This window comes from Eulemur rufifrons, chromosome 19, assembly GCF_041146395.1.
Source record: "Eulemur rufifrons isolate Redbay chromosome 19, OSU_ERuf_1, whole genome shotgun sequence".
NCBI lineage: Eukaryota > Metazoa > Chordata > Mammalia > Primates > Lemuridae > Eulemur > Eulemur rufifrons.
Genome location: NC_091001.1, coordinates 95,364,160 through 95,380,881, shown reverse-complemented (window position 1 = coordinate 95,380,881; position 16,722 = coordinate 95,364,160). Strand labels below are relative to the sequence as shown.

The window sequence follows — 16,722 nt, the reverse complement described above, 5'->3', positions numbered from 1 at the left end:
CTGCTTGGGGATTCCCGAGGCTTTGACACTATAGTCCTCCTTCTTTTTGTCCATTCCCCAAATTAACCTTCCCACCCAGGCCCAGAGGAGGGGCTGCCTGGGCCAGAGCAGCAGGAAGTGCCCCAGGCTTGCCACCAGCTCTGTCCTCAGAGTGCAGGAGGCTCAGCTCTTCCTGGGGAAGTGCAGCCAGAGGCGGGAGGTAGGCCTTGAGCCTTCCTGGCTGGGGAGGACACTCAGCTCCCCGCACCCCAGCGAACCTTCCACATAACCAGCAGCACGAGAAAGCTCCTCTGGGCCCCTGGGCTCTGTGGACTCCACTCCCGTGGCCCCAGGAGCTGAGATCCCATGTGGCTGAGCTCAACTGCAGTCCAAAAATATTTCCCCCGTGGGCTGCCCCAGAGCCTGAAAGCCCCACCCTTGGAGACTGCCTTGTAGTTAAGGTGGTGCCTCCGCCACAAATGTGACCCAGATACCAAGTGTTGCTGTCCCTCAGGGAGATCAGGTCTCAAAGGCATATTGGAATTGAGGGCCAACTCCAACATGGGAGTTGGGGAAGGGTGGGGAAGGCCTTATGATGCGATGAAGGCACGGGCTTTAGAGTCGGACGGACCTGGATTCAAATCTGCCATTTAATTAGCTGTATGTCACCTTAGGGTACAGTACTGAGCTCAGGCTTTCTCAATGTCCTCATCTGTCAAATGGAGCCAATTCTGCCTGATCATAGGAAATCATATAATATATAAAATCCCCCAGCATGGTGCCCGATGTGTACTAAACTCTCAAAAAATGGTAGTTAATATTGCTGGGGGTGGCGGGCAGATACGGGGTGGTGGAGACCATCTGCCCTGAGCTTCCAGAGGGCACAGGATGTCTGAACACCAGGTGAAGGGGGAAAGGGAGAGTATCGGGGCTCCGGGGATAGACCGAGCTTTCTTCACAGGGCTGTGCAGCTCACTGTGGCTGGTGCTATAGACTCCGCTGTCTTAGCACCCTGGGCTGGACACACTGGGAAAGCTGAACCCCTGTCCCTCCAAGGGCCTGTTCAGTCCCCCACCCCCCTGTGCCACTGGGGGGGGGGTCTGGGCAGGCTGGACCAGTGGATAGATGGCCTGGGGGGATAAATTAATTCAGTTATTTATTGGTTGTCTGGGCCGTAAAGCTGCCACTTAACTTAGGGTCTCCCTGAGCTGCACAGAAAGACCAGACACCTACTGGGGCCAAAAAGGGGACACAGAAGTGGTCCCAACACACGTGCCTCCTTTAGTGGCTTGTGACCTGGCACTGAGACTGCGAGGGCTGCAAGCCTGTATCCTCAAGGTTTATATCTCATCATTCTCCAGTTGAATACTGTGAACCTCAAACTCATTTGGGGTGTTCTTCAACTCCAGTGTTTCCCCTGGAAGCTCTTTGGCTTCCTCCCCATTGTCCCTGGCCTCTGCCTGGCCCCCAGCCTCCCCTCCAAGACCTGGGGCATCTCCTTCAGCCTCTGCCTGGCCCCCAGCCTCCCCTCCAAGACCTGGGGCATCTCCTTCAGCCTCTGCCTGGCCCCCAGCCTCCCCTCCAAGACCTGGGGAATCTCCTTCAGCCCCTGCCTGGGCCCCAGCCTCCTGGACAGGCTCCAAGGACTCCCTTCTAGCCTCTATGTGGCCCCCAGCTGCTTCTCTGGGATCCAGGGCTTCCTTTGTTTCTTGTCTTAATGGGCTTTTCGCTAGCAAGGACTGCCTCCCAACAGCTTGTGGCTCCCGGGGAGATGGAGCAAGGGGCTCTCTGGGCTCTGCCTGCCTGGGGGCCTCTCCTGGGAAGCTGACGAGCTCTGCAGGGGTCATGAGTCCGTCCCCATTCAGGTCCTGGGTCTCGAGCACCTTGTCCACTACCAGGACCACCTGTGGAAGCACAGAGTTACTGTGGGGTCTCCAGTGGCCAGAGATGTCCCCAGGATCCCTGTCCCTTCCCAGCATACCCCGACATCCCTGCCATGCAGGTTCTGAGCCCTCCTTTTACAGGAGATTCACCAAAAGAGTCATGATGCAAAAGACCAAAGCCCCGAGGAGGAGGACGGGGTCCCCACCCAGCAGAGCTCACCGGGTTGGTGGTAGGAGAGTCAGCAGCTCCAGGGGCCAGGGCAGCTGTCAACATGGACAACAGCTCCAGGCCATCCAGCTGTCCACTCTGGTCATAGTCATGAAGGGCAAAGAGGTAGAGGAGAACTAGGAAAGAGAAGCTGGGTTAGAAGAGGCGTCCAGGGGCCAGTGGAGAAGGCAGGAGTCGCTGGGCAGCCAGAGGTCAGTGTCCACTCCGGCTGCCCGGGTCTCCCATGCACCAGCCCCATTAGCCTAGCCCCTCACCCTGCTCCCGGCTCAGGTGCTCTGGCTCCTCTTCCATCTTCTCTAGTCCCTTTAGGTAGCCCTGCAGAAGTCTGTCAGAAAAGTGGAAAATCGGTCCGAGAGAGGCGAGTGTACAGCCCGGGGCCTGATCTACGCAGGGAAGGGCCCAGCCCAACCTACTCACCGGAGCTGCTCCTCGCCCGGCTGGAAGGGGTTGGGCAGAAGCTGGTGCTGCACTTCAGAGTCCAGCCTGGAGGAGGGAGGGAAGGAGCAGCTTTGCAAAGAGCCTCCCTAAGGGCCCAGCCTGCCAGTCTTCCACCCCCGATCTCCTGACAGAGTCCTCTCCCCAGACCCAAAGGGAGCTGCTCCCCCAAAAGTTCCAAAAACCTTGTGGGGAAGAGGCCCTTCTGGTCTCCTTGAAAGCAAAACCTTACTCCTCGGGCTCTGTTTTTGCAGCTGCCTTAGACTTTAAGTGAAGACCCAAATAAAACATCTAGTTCGATAGAGGCCAGACGAGGCCACACTTACTAGACACAAATTGGAGTCCCAAGAAAGCAATCCAGGGAGTGGCAGGACAACACAAGTCACAGCTCCCCTCTTCTTCAATGCTGGGAGCTGAGGGGCAGGTCCCTGGCTGAGCCCAGTGGCACTGCCCAGTTTTATACAGACCCAGTTTGCTCCATGACAAGATTGACTCTTACTTGCTCAAGCAAAGGGCATATATGTTGGTTTTGAAGTTTCAGTCTGTTCAGGATTTCTTTGTCAGCCTTTCTGGCCCAAACTGTGCTCCCAGGTCTGGATGGGGCTACCTGTTTGCCCAAATTAGTCCAGACCTGTGATGTCAGAGAGCTGGCAGGGGTTGCTGCAGCAACTTTTGTCACTGCAACCAGTCCTTGCGGCTGTTCCTGTATCTGTCTCCCCTCCTACACAGCACACCCACGACACAGTATTAATACATAAAATCTTCAGAAAGGTGTCCAAATAAAATATAAACAATGTACTAATCATCTCTATTTCTTTGGCATTCCCACTATAAAGTCTTGATAAGAGGACTGCAGCCCCTTTCCTGGCCCATAGCTTCCTCTCCCTGCTTCACACCACACTGGAGCTGAGCTCCCTGCTCCCAAGTGGGTGCAGAAGCATGCACGGAATGCCCACTTTGTGGCATTCTGACAGGCACAAGGCAGCAGGTTGAAGTGGGGGGATGCAGATATCAGGGAGCCCACACCCCAGTCTCCCACCTCCCAGAGGGGCCCACCACACCCTCAGATTCTCTAGAGACTCGCTCTGCTCCCACCCTACCGCCCTGTCTGAATAATCCTATTACCTCGTGGCTCCATCCTTGGGAGCAGCCTGACCCAGGGGCAGCAGCAGCAGCATTAACACTCTCATCATCAGAGGTAACATGTTTCTGGAAGCTGGAACTAGGACAGAATTAGGGAGTTAGGGGGGAAGGGGAATCTGCTGAGTGTTGGGGATGGGTTGGGTTAGACAAAAACAGCTTCTCTCCCTGACTCTCCCTGTGGCCCAGGTGACAGGACTCCTGCTCAGGGAGGACTCACACATGGACATCAGCGATCCCCATGGAACTTGGTTCAGAATGAATCTTACTCCAGCTCTAGTATATAAAGCAAATAAAAGCAGACCCGCTGTGGTGGAAGCAGTGCTGGGGGCGGGTCCCCCCCCCCAGCCCCCGCCGCCTGACCTCCCATTTCCCTTGTCCCTGCCCTCCCTTGTCCCTGCCAGCCCCCAAGGTGCTCAGAGAAGTGCAGCTTTGGAATGTCTGATCATATTCAGCCCACTCATTTAACAGATGGAAAGGAGCTCAGTGAGTTTAAGAGAAAGGCTAGATTAGAAATGCAAGGAGTCACAAAAAGACCAAGACTGAAATAGAGAGGCAAAGAGGGAAACAGATGGCTAGTCTGTATTTACTAAACACCCCCTGAAGAATAAATCAAAAGAGGCTCAGACTCCTTGAAATAGGTCTAAACTCAGGTACAGATTGAAAACACAAGAAAAGCAACCTCTGAGCCCCACCAAGGCTTTGCAAAGCCTTTCAGGCTCCACAGCCTAGCCACAAACTGCCTTGCTCCTCCCCTACCTCAGTGGCGGTGGAGATCCAGAAACCCCCTAGGAACTATAGGGTTCCTCCTAAAGCTTGCAGCACTCAAGTACTCCACCTGGGGGACCAGAGTCTGCCACAGACACAAAAGAACATCTCGGCAGCTAGCTCTGTCACACAAACATCCACCAATCACAGGGAGAACAATGATATAGCTCATCATAGCATCTTCCAACTCAAGCAAACAGGGTGTGGCTGATTTATACTCACAAGTACCACCCACCATCACCAAGAGTAAGCTGGGGGATTTACTCACTACACACTGTTGGGAAGAGGTGATGAAAACAGGTCAAAGGTAACCCAAGAGGTATACCAAACCTGCTAGAACACCCCATAAGCAACTCAGGACCAGCACTGCTTTCCCTGGCATGCTCAGGGATTGATCGTAGGGGACCCGGAGACAGCCATGTAAGCCAGGCCTAACACCCCCAGCTCTCAACCAAGAGGCCAGATGAGAAGGAACCAGTGAAAAAACTCTGGAAACATTAAGAATCAGAGCAAAAGGACACCCCCAAAAGAAAACAGTAACTCCTTACCAATGGATACCAACCAAGATGAAAATATTGAAATGACAGATGAAGAATTCTGAATATGGATTGTAAGGAAGCTCAATGAAATACAAGAGGAAATAGAAACCCAACACAAAGAAACCACAAAAACAATGTAGGAAATGAATGAAAAATTTACTAAGGAAATAGGATTATCTTTAAAAAATCAAACAGAACTTCTGGAAATGAAAATTCATTCAAGGAAATACAAAACACAGTGGAAAGCCTTCAGAATAAGCTAGATCAGGCATTGGAAAGAATCTCAGAGCTTGAAGACAAGAACTTTGAGTTAAACAACCCAGTCAAAGAAAAAGGTCTGAGAAACAAGAGAAACAAACAAAACCTACAAGAAATGTGGGATTAAGTAAAGAGGCCCAACATAAGAATCATAGGCATCCCTGAGAGCAAAGAAGAAAATACACAAGGGTTTGAACACCTATTTGAGGGATTAACTGAGGAAAATTTCCCTGGCCTTGCTAGAAATCTATACATCCACATACAAGAAGCTCAAAGGACCCCTGGGAGATTCACTGTGAAAAGGCAATCACCAGAACACATAGCCATCAGACTGGCCAAAGTAAACATGACAGAGGCACTTCTACGAGCTGTAAGGTGAAAGCAGCAGGTAATTTACAAAGGAAAACCCATCAGACTAACTGCAGACTTTTCAACTGAGACCTTATAAGCCAGAAGGGATTGGGTCCTCATTCTCAGTCTTTTCAAACAGAACAATAGCCAGCCTAGAATTTTGTACCCTGCAAAACTAAGTTTTTATATGAGGGAGAAATAAAGACTTTTTTAGACAAGCAAACACTGAGGGAATTTGTTAAAACCAGACCTGCCCTGCAAGAAGTAATCAGAACTGCATTATACACGGATCAGCACAATAGACACCCACCAGTGTAAAATAACCCAAAAGCTAAAGGTCAGAGCCCATATACCACAATGGCTCAAGAGGTAAAACAAACCAATAAAGTTCTGTTAAACAGGATGAACAGAAATCCACCCCACTTATCAATTCTTTCAATAAGTGTGAATGGCTTGAACGCCCCACTCAAGAGATATAGGATGGCCGAGTGGATAAAAAAATACAAGCCAAATACCTACTATCTCCAGAAAACATCTAACTCACAAGGACTCATTCAGACTCAAGGTAAAGGGATAGAAAATAATATTCCATGCAAATGGAAACCAAAAGAAAGCTGGTGTAGCCATTCGTATGTCAGATAACATAAGCTTCAAATCAGCAAAAGTAAAGAAAGACAAAGATGGTCATTATATAAAGGTGAAGGGAACAATTCAACAAGAAGACATAACAATCCCAAATGTTTATGCACCTAACACAGGTGCACCCAGATTCATAAAGCAAACCCTACTTGAGTTAAACAAAATGACAAAAAGCAGCATCATAATAGCCAGGGACTTCAACACCCCACTGACAGAAGGGGACAGATCCTCCAAGCAGAAAATAAGCAAAGAAATGATGGATTTTAACTGAACTCTACAACAAATGGGCTTAACAGACATTTACAGACCATTCTACCCCAAAACCACTGAATGTATGTTCTTCTCATCAGCTCATGGAACATTCTCTAAGATTGATCACATCCTAGGCCACAAAACATGTCTCAACAAATTTAAAAAAAATAGAAATTATACCTGCATCTTCTCAGACCACAGTGGAATAAAATTAGAAATCAATTCCAACAGAAACACTCAACTGTACATAAAGTCATGGAAATTAAACAACCTACTGCTGAATAGTTATTGGGTCAAGGAGGAAATTAAAGCAGAAATAAAAAGATTCTTTGAACTAAATGACAAAGGGAACACAAGTTATCAAAATCTGTGGGATTCAGCAAAAGCAATCATACAAGGAAAATTCATAGCCTTAAATGCCTACATCCAAAAGACAGAAAAATCACAAATCAACAATCTAATGAATCATCTCAAGATATTGGAAAAGGAAAAGCAAACCAATCCCAAACCCAGCAGAAGAAAAGAAAATACTAAGGTCAGAGCAGAACTAAATTAAATCTTTTGTTAAGGTCATATGTGACAAACCTATAGCCAACATCATACTGAATGGGGAAAAATTGAAAGCATTCCCGCTTATAACTGGAACCAGATAAGGTTGTCCACTGTCACCACTTCTGTTCAACATAGTGCCAGAAGTCCTAGCCAAAGCAATTGGGCAAGAGAAGGAAATCAAGGGTATCCAAATGGGGAAAGAAGAAGTCAAACTATCACTCTTTGCTGATGATATGATTTTATATTTACAAAATCCTAAAGATTCTGCCAAGAGACTCCTGGAATTGATAAATAAATTCAGCAAAGTCTCAGGTTACAAAATAAATGTACACAAATCAGTAGCATTCCTTCCTATACACCAACAGTCAAGCTGAGAATCAAATTAAAGACTCAATACCTTTCACAATAGCAACAAAGAAAATAAAATATGTAGGAATATATTAACCAAAGAGGGGAAAGACTTATACAGGGAGAACTATGAAACACTGAGGAAGGAAATCTCAGAGGATGTAAAAAAATGGGAAAATATATCATGCTCATGGATGGGCAGAATCAACATTAAAATGTCTACACTACTCAAAGTGATTTATAGATTCAATGTAATCCCCATTAAAATACCAATGCCATTTTTTGCAGATCTAGAAAAAATAATTCTATGCTTTATATGGAACCAGAAAGACTCCAAATAGCCACAACAACCTTAACCAAAAAGAACAAATCAGGAGGCATCACTTTACCAGATTTCAAGCTATACTACAAGGTTACAGTAACCAAAACAGCATGGTACTGGCACAAGAACAGAGACATAGACCAATATATCAGAACAGAGAACCCAGATATAAAACCATCCTCATATTGCCATCTAATCTTTGACAAAGCAGACAAAAACATACAATGGGGGAAACGATCCGTATTCAATAAATGGTGCTGGGAAAATTGGATAGCTACATGCAGAAGACTAAAACAGGATCTGCAACTCTCACCACTCACAAAAATCAATTCACAATGGATAACAAGACTTAAACCTAAGGTATGAAACTATAAGAATTCTAGATGAAGAGGATAGAAAAACTCTTATAGAATTGGCCTAGGCAAAGAATTTATGAAGAAGGCCCCAAAGGTAATCACAGCAACAACAACAACAAAAATCAATGGAAAAACAAACACCACAGGTGCTCATTTTTAAATTAGAACTAAATGATCAACACTCATGTATAAATATGGTAGTAAAATTCAACAGAAATCAAGCAGGTGGGAGCGGGGAGGAGGGGATAAAGGGTAAATTCACACTTAACATATACAATACACACTATCTGGATGGTGGACACACTTATAACTTTGATTCAAAGTGTACAAAAGTAATTCATGTAACCAACACCTTTGTACCCCCATAATATTCTCAAATAAAAAATTAAAAAAAGAAAACACAACAAATCAGGGTCAGAACAATAGTGGCCCCAGGAATTGCTGTTCACTAAATGCAGTCAGGAAAATCAGATCGAAATATAAAGGAAGAAACAGAAACTTCCCCTTAGACCTACATCATACAGGCCCATTGTCAAAACATTCATTCATTTATATGAAAACAGTCAAATATAGAATAAATCAATCAAAACACAGAGCATGAAGCTCTGCCTAGTTCTGGGGAGTATACAGATAATAGGAGTTCCTGAGGGAGCAGAATCCCACCAAAGCTGAGGCCTGAGACCCCAAACCCATCTCTCAGAAGAAGAATTATCAGATGCTTGGTCTAAGCAGAGAACATGGTACCCTACATTCTGCTGACACTGGATTTTCTAGAGGGAGGTCCATAGCTTTCACTAGGTTGTCCAAGAGTTACATGACCCTAATAAGATTCAGAACATTACAAGGGTGGACATCAGTTGCCTAAGGGATGAGGGGGTAGAGCAGGTGAGCATCTGACTAATAAGAAGATAAACAAAAATTCTGCCTTTTTGAGCTGCCTTGAGGAAGAAGCAGCAATGGAACATGGAAGTCCACAAGAAGATGAAGCTACCTAGAATCATAGAGCCTGTCTTCATTTTTCTGTGCATTCATCTGGCCCCAACAGGTATAGTGAGTACACATAGTTTGTTGGTATCTATAGCCCCAGTGGCCAAAAGGATGCTGAAGCCATAGCTGCCCTGAAGATGTTCACCAACATTGGCTGGCAACATAGACCCTTGGGTTTTAGCTGTGCCCAGGAGAAAGGACAAGGTCTTGGGCCCATTCAAGGTAGACAGCTGGAACTGAGATCTTCATATCCACCCTCAAAGGGACACAGCCCAGTGAAAGGTGGACTAGAAAAACATTCAGACCTCCCTGTATGTCTGGGCAACATACAGCGACATGTCCCAGTGAAAGTAACTACAAAGCTGGATAAAAATAGTATTTTTTTCAAAAGCATTGAATTGGCAAGAAATTCTCAAAAGTACAAAAGCACAGTGAAAATGGTAATCTGGGGAAAAAGCGAGGCTGCCATCAGCTTTCGCCTTAAGAGTATCTGCCAAACCAAACCCAGGTGAACTTGAGCTATCAGTTTGAGTGCTTGTGCAGTGAAGGAGACCAGAGATAAAGCCTGGGCCCACCCAGTGTGAAGAGACTACTAGGAGATTCCCTAGATAAAGCTGGGATTCCAAGCAACATACTCTCAATGTTAGGGTGAACAAAAAGTAAATTTGTCATGAAGAAGGGCAGCAAAGAATCTTGCCTATCTTGACTTTGGTCCTGCGTAGAAGGGAGAAAAAAAATCTTCAGACGACTGACAGAGGAAAACATACATCTTCTCACTCAACTCCAAATCAGGCCTCAAAAAATTTCCATAGGTAAAGTTTCCAGGAACATGAACTCAGGCAAAAAGTTATAAACACACAAGGAAATAAGACACTGAGAGTAAGAGCCAGAAAAACAACTGCATACAAAGCTAGACTTGGAAAAACTAAAAATGTTGGAATTATAACACACAGAATATAAAGTAGGTATATTTAATATGCTTTAAGAAATTTAAGGGAAGTTTGAAATCATGAGAAAGAAACAAGGAAGCATAAAAATTACCAAGTAGATTTGAAGTTTAGGAATTATGATAATTCTGAATTCATGTGCACCTAATAATATAGGCTTAATACAACTTTTAGAAATAAAAGATTGATTCAAAAAATGCAATGGGTGAGTTAAGTAGATTAGATACAGCTGATATGAGAATTAGTGAACTGGAAAATAGATCTGAATAAATTATCCAGAATTAGTTCATTTGGTCAAAGACATAGAAAATATCAAATTAAGGTTAAATATAGGCCGGGCGCGGTGGCTCACGCCTGTAATCCTAGCACTCTGGGAGGCCGAGGTGGGTGGATCGTTTGAGCTAAGGAGTTCGAGACCAGCCTGAGCAAGAGCAAGACCCCATCTCTACTAAAAATGGAAAGACATTATATGGACAGCTAAAAAATATATATAGAAAAAATTAGCCGGGCATGGTGGTGCATGCCTGTAGTCCCAGCTACTCGGGAGGCTGAGACAGGAGGATCGCCTGAGCTCAGGAGTTTGAGGTTGCTGTGAGCTAGGTTGACGCCACGGCACTCACTCTAGCCTGGGCAACAGAGTGAGACTCTGTCTCAAAAAAAAAAAAAAAAAGGTTAAATATAAAACAAAAGTGATCTCCATGGAGGATGGAGGAGATAACAGATAAAACTGGCTAGAAACAGTATTTGAAGAAATAATAGGTGAAATGTTCCCAGCAGGTCGCAAAACACTAATATGCTGATCCAGAAAACCCAAAAATCCATACAGATTAAATAAACAGAAATAATCACCTAGACCTATTGCTCTGAAATCATAGAACATAAAGAAAAAGAAAGGATCATAAAAGCAGTCAGAAAGAAAAAACAAATTATCTCAGAGGAAAAGTAATTAGACTGACAGCTGACTCCTCAACATCAACAGTGATGCCAGAATCCAGTAATATAGTATTTTAAGGTGTTCAGAGAGGAGGGTAAATTGCTATTCAGAATTAGATTCTCAACAAAATCTTTCAAGAATGAGGTGAAGTGAAAAAATCTTTAGATAATCAACTTAGAGAATTTACCACCAGAATACCATAATTAAAGGAAATTCTAAGGAATATATTTTAGGAAAGGGATCCCAGAAGGAAGGTTTGAAATGCAAGAAAAAATGTTAAACAAAGAAATCATAAAATATGTGGGTAAATCTAAACAAATATAGACTGTTAAAACAATGATAACTATGTTAATACATGGGGCAAAAAAGGTGGCCTGAACTACAATATTGCAAAACAACAACATGTAAGGCAAAGATGGTTGTTTGGAAAGAGAGTAGACATATTGATTAACTTTGTTAAATATGCATGTTAAAATTTTAAGGATAACCACTAAAATATAAAAATGGAATGTATAACTTCAAATCAGTAGCCAAAAAAAGAATGGATTTTTAAAAATCAACTCAAAGGAAGGCAGGAAAAGAGAAAAAAAGAAACAGACAAAAAAACAATAGAAAATATAAAATAAAATGGTAGCAATATATCCAAGTATATCAGTAATCATAATAAATATAAATAGTATAAACCCATCAGTTAAGAATCAAAGGGTACACAACACAAAATTCAGTTATATCCAGTTTTTAAGAGATTAACTGAAGAGTAAAGACCCAGAAAGATTGAAAGTAAAAGGATGGAAAAAGGATAAATAAGGCAATCCTAGTCAAAGAAAGCTGGTATAGTTTTATTGATATCAGATAAAAATAGACTTTAAGGTGACAAACTTTATTATAGGTAAAAGAGGGCCATTACAAATGGCAAAAATTTAATCTAGGAAGATACAATAATTCTGAATTCATGTGCACCTAATACATAGCCTCAAAATACCTGGAAAAAAACTGGCACAACTACAAGAAAGAAAAACCTAATCTTCCCTTTATGGCGAGAAAATTTAACATATTTCATTCAGTATTTGAAAGATAAAGCAGACCAAAAATTTGTAAGAATGTAGAAAATTTGAATAAACGTTTAATAAGCTTGAGCTAACCTTGAGCTAATGAACCTGTATAGAACCCTACTTAAATCCCTTAGTAATTACATACATATTTTTCTTTTTGTTTTTTTTGTTTTTGTTTTTTTTTTAGAGACAGGGTTGCCCAGGCTGGAGTGCAGTGGCATGATCATAGCTCACTGCAGACTTGAACTCCTCTGCTCAAGTGATCCTCCCTCCCTAGCTTCCCAAGTAGCTAGGACTACAGGCAGATGCCACCAAACCTGGCAGTAAATACATATTCTTCTCAAGCACACACAGAATATTTGTAAAAATTGGTAGCTAATAGACCAGAGAACATGGCTCAATGAATATCAAAGAATCAGTCTCATGCTATGTTATATGACCAAAATGCAAGTAGACTAGAAATCAATACAAAAATGACGGAAAAAACTCTACAAACATAAGTTCGTAGAATAGGGGTAAAGATTACTCATTTCCTTAATATTTATTGAGCATCTAATATATGTAAGGCACTATCTTATCAGTAAGCTGATAGCTTAAGGTAGAGTTACTTATTCTTGTTCCCTCTAAAGCTTGCAAATATGTAAGTAGGAAAAGATACAAAGTTAAAACAATTAAGAAAAAAACAGGATTGCCAAAAAACAGGTGGTATGGGCCAAAGTTTAAGCGTATGGGTCCTAACCTCAGGCTAAGTTCAAAACCAGGCTGTGCAACTCACTAGCTGTGTGACTATTTGTGCTTCATGTTCTCCATCTGTAACGTGGGGCTGAGGAGAACACCTCTTGCAGGGCTGTGGTGAGGGCTTAGTGAGACGAGATGTGTAAAGTGCAAGGCCTGGTATACAATAAGGCCTTTTTCCTTCCAAAAGTTGTCCTGGACCACTCTGCAGTGGCTTCACAGACACCCCCACCCCCGTCTTCCCACCTGGATCCCCTCAAGTAGCTTTCTCCTCCCCATCTGTTCACTGACAGGACCTAGGCCAACAGGAGGCACTGGAGTAATTGAAATCCCTCGGAGCTGTCAAAACATATCATCCAGGATTAATGTTATCATCCACTGGCAGTTGCCTTTAAAACAAGGACATTTGTGAATTCCAAAGAATGAGGCGGGGTGTGGTGAGTGACTCACATCTGTAATCTCAGCACTTTGGGAGTCTGAGGCAGAGGATTGCTTGAGGCCAGGAGTTCAGGAGTTCAAGACCAGCCTGGGCAACATAGTAAGACTCCGTCTCTTCAAAAAATAAGAAAAAATGAGCTGGGTGTGGTGGCGCACACCTGTAGTCCCAGCTACTCCAGAGGCTGAGGCAAGAGGCTCACTGGAGCCAGGAGGTCAAGGCTGCAGTGAGCTATGATCAGGCCATTGCACTGCAACCTGGGGTGACAGAGTAAGACCCTGTTACAAAAAGAAAAGCAAAAAAAATTTTAAAAATAAATCTCTGGTGGAGCCAGTTCTGGCAAAAAAGGCAAGCACCCTTGGGGGCCTACCCATGTACTCACCATTAGGCCGATTGTGGTGGTTTTAAAAACCTGTCTACAAATGCTTTGACATTCCTTCCCACAAAACCTGGAGTCTAATTCACCTCCCCTGGTATATGACCTGGACTTAGTGACTCCTAATGAATTGCTCAAGTGATGCTACATGACTTCCAAGGCAGGTCATAAAAGTGACATAGCTTATGCCTGGTTCTGGTTCATTTTCTGTCTCTCTCTCTCTCTCTCTCTATGTGTGTGTGTGTGAGCACACACACCTTCCTCTCTCCCTCTCTTGACATGCATCTCTGGAGCCTTGAGCCACCATGGAAGGAGTCTGGCATCCCTGAAGCCACCATGCTGGAGAGCCCATGTGGAGGAACAACACAGAGACAGAGATGCCTGAGGAGACTCCAGCTGCTCAAATCTTCCCAGGCCAATGACCAGACAACTGAGGGAGCAAACCTTCAGGTGACCCCAACCCCAGCCTCTGAGCTACCCCAACCATCACTGAATGGGGCAGAAATGTACTTGTCTCCACAGCCCTGCCCAGACTGCACTCACGAGCAAAGTCAACGTTATCCTTTTATGCAACTAAGTTTTGAGGTGGTTTGTTAAGTTGCCACAGTAATTGGAAGGCCAACCCTGCAAGGGCTGGATTCACAGATGTCACACAGGGTCCTTCTCTCAGAGGGGGCGATGCTTAGTCTAATGCTCTGCTATCACTGTCTTGAAACTCTCAATCATTTTTGTACTGGGCCCTGCAAATTATGTACCTGGTCCTGAGCCCTATCCCCAGGAATTACTGCCATTCTACTCCTCTACAGAGCTTTGGAACCAGCCAGACTTACTTTCAAATCCCAGCTCCATCATTGACTGCACCTGTGACCTTGGCTAAATTAATTAGCTTCACCAAACTTCAGCTACTTTATCTGCATACTGGAGATGATAATACTTACCTTCCAGGGTTACAGTGAATAGTAAGAGGATAATGCATTGCTTCTTGCACATACTAATATCGTAGCTTTTTACCATTGTCTCTGCCTCTGGTATCTTCTCTATTTAAAGAACCCTCAATACCCACATCAGATAAATCTTCCTTTGCTAGAACCTCACTGCTCCAAAACCTTCAATAGCTCCAATTTCTATTATAGTCCAGAGTCCTCACCTGGGCATGCAAGGCCTTGTACAATCAGATCTCAAGTTACATTTGACTCATCTTCCAGTGCTCTGTTACACTAACACTCTGCTTCAAACAGAGAGGCTACTGGAGTCTCCTAAAATACTTTTCACTTTGACTTTTTAGTCCCTTTGCCCAACCTGCCCCATCCTCAAGCTGAAATATTCTGGCTCTTCCTGACAACCTTGGCATTCACTTGTAGTCCACTTCAAAAAGTTAAATAATTGCATGTGGACTTTAGTGTAATATTCTCTCATATAATGCTTCCAACTGTGACATTTTTAGTATGAGTAACCCACCACAATTGTTTAAAGAAAGTCAGGCTAAAGCACCTCATGTAATGTGTAGTGATGTTGGTGCAATGTGATTTGTTCATACTTACACATTTCTAAGCATTTATAAAAGCTTTTGTAAGCAACAGAAATAAAATAGTTATGGAACCACTGCCTGCCAAATAAAAACGTCCCTAACCATTTCTTATAACTATTACTATAATGTGCAATGACATAATTATCCTAATGAACACATGAAAGCCACCATAACTGTTAGTTAACAGTTGTGATGTAATTCAATAAAGTTAGTCACATCATACGAACAGTTTAACAATGAGCCTCTGGCCTCAGATTAATTCAAGCCTTTGCACCAGCGCACAGGAGGGGAGAGCCTGGCCTTGGGGTTAAACATGTGGATCAAATCCTGCCTCTGACACTGCTGACTGTGTGATGGGGGCAGGTGTGCTTACCTCTCTGAGCCCCAGGATCTTCATTTTAAAAATGACGATAACAGCACCTGTCTTGTAGGGGTTTGGGAGGACGAATGAGGTGATGTAGGTTAAGTGGTGGCAGCAAGCAGATGCCCCTTGGGGATTTCAGAGACTCTAGGATGTGACAGGGGCCTTTCAAGGTTATCTCCTTAACTTCCCATCCAGCGCAGAAAAATTTCTTCCAGGGCATCGCTGTCAAATGGCCATTCAGCCTCTGCTTGAGTCATTCCAGGACAGCAGCCTAGCACCTCGCAAGCCATCGGTTCCAATTCTAGCTGAGTCTAACTGTTGGGAAGTCATTTCCAGCTGAAGCCTCTTAATTTATCCCCCCGCCCCCACCAAGACAGGAGGCGCCCACACCTGGGAGCCGCTCCCGCGCTGCCACTTCCAGCTAGCTGATGACCTGGAGCCTCCCCAAGCCTCCCTGTCTTCATCTGTCAGATGGAGATGAAACTCGGGCCAGCTCCCCTCCCCCCAGCGCTGTTGGATCGAGAATGCGATACTGGAGGGAAACCAGCTTGGGGAACTGGGAAGCCCCAGCATCAAACCAAACGGCCCCAGCGCTCGCGTTCCAATCTCCTGGCTGTACCTGCCCTCAGGGCAGCCTCCTCCCCAGCCGTGCCCAGAGGCCAGGCCCACCGCTGTGGCCGCATCCAAGCCACGGGGACGCCAAGGGACTGCGCTTCTCAGGAACCGGACCGGAGAGGCAGGAGGCCACCTCACCCCGCGGCCCCCACGGCCCCCGCGGCCGGCGGCGATGGGCTCGGTCTGACGCCCAGCCCTGTGCCCGCCCGGGGCGGGGGCCGACCCACCTGCTGCGGCGGCACGCGCGGGGCTGGGCTCCGGCTTCGCGGGCGCTGAGGCTGCTGCGCCGCCCGCCCTCCCCCGGGCAGCTCCACGTGGCCGCTCCACGTCGCCCTCCCGGCTGCAGCCGCCGCCCTGGCCCGGGCAGAGTCTGGAGCCAGCGCCAGCCGCCGCGGGGAGGGCGCTCCCGGCTGCCCAGCCCTCCGCAAACCCGGAGGACGGGCTGTGTGTGTGTGACAGAGAGAAACACACAGAGACAGAGACACACAGAGAGACAGCTGATAAGGCTGGGGGTGGGGGTGTATGACAGAGAGAGAGAGAGACAGATGGCGAGGCTGGGGTGTGTGTGTGTGTGTGTGTGTGTGTGGGTGTGTGTGTGTCACAGACACAGATAGACAAAACTAGATAGAGAGACAGATGGTGAGGCTGCTGTGTATGAGGAGCACATTTAACTGCAGTGATGCTGTGGGTGTCACGG

At 45.4% G+C, this 16,722-nt stretch overlaps 1 protein-coding gene across 2 annotated transcripts; it reads right to left on the bottom strand.

Moving 5' to 3' along the window:
- Positions 1–20: 20 nt before the first annotated feature.
- On the bottom strand, positions 21–16,368 carry CGREF1 (cell growth regulator with EF-hand domain 1). 2 transcript variants are annotated; one of them, XM_069494716.1, is made up of 6 exons: positions 16,253–16,368; positions 3,652–3,748; positions 2,509–2,574; positions 2,346–2,416; positions 2,083–2,207; positions 21–1,883 (listed from the first exon to the last, which is right to left on the bottom strand). In XM_069494716.1, the coding sequence occupies exons 2-6, from the start codon at positions 3,729–3,731 to the stop codon at positions 1,320–1,322; spliced, it is 906 nt and encodes a 301-aa protein (XP_069350817.1). In that variant the 5' UTR covers positions 3,732–3,748; positions 16,253–16,368; the 3' UTR covers positions 21–1,319. The 2 variants fall into 2 exon arrangements, with proteins under 2 accessions (XP_069350817.1, XP_069350818.1); XM_069494717.1 differs by lacking the exon at positions 16,253–16,368 and adding an exon at positions 16,030–16,059.
- Positions 16,369–16,722: the final 354 nt, after the last annotated feature.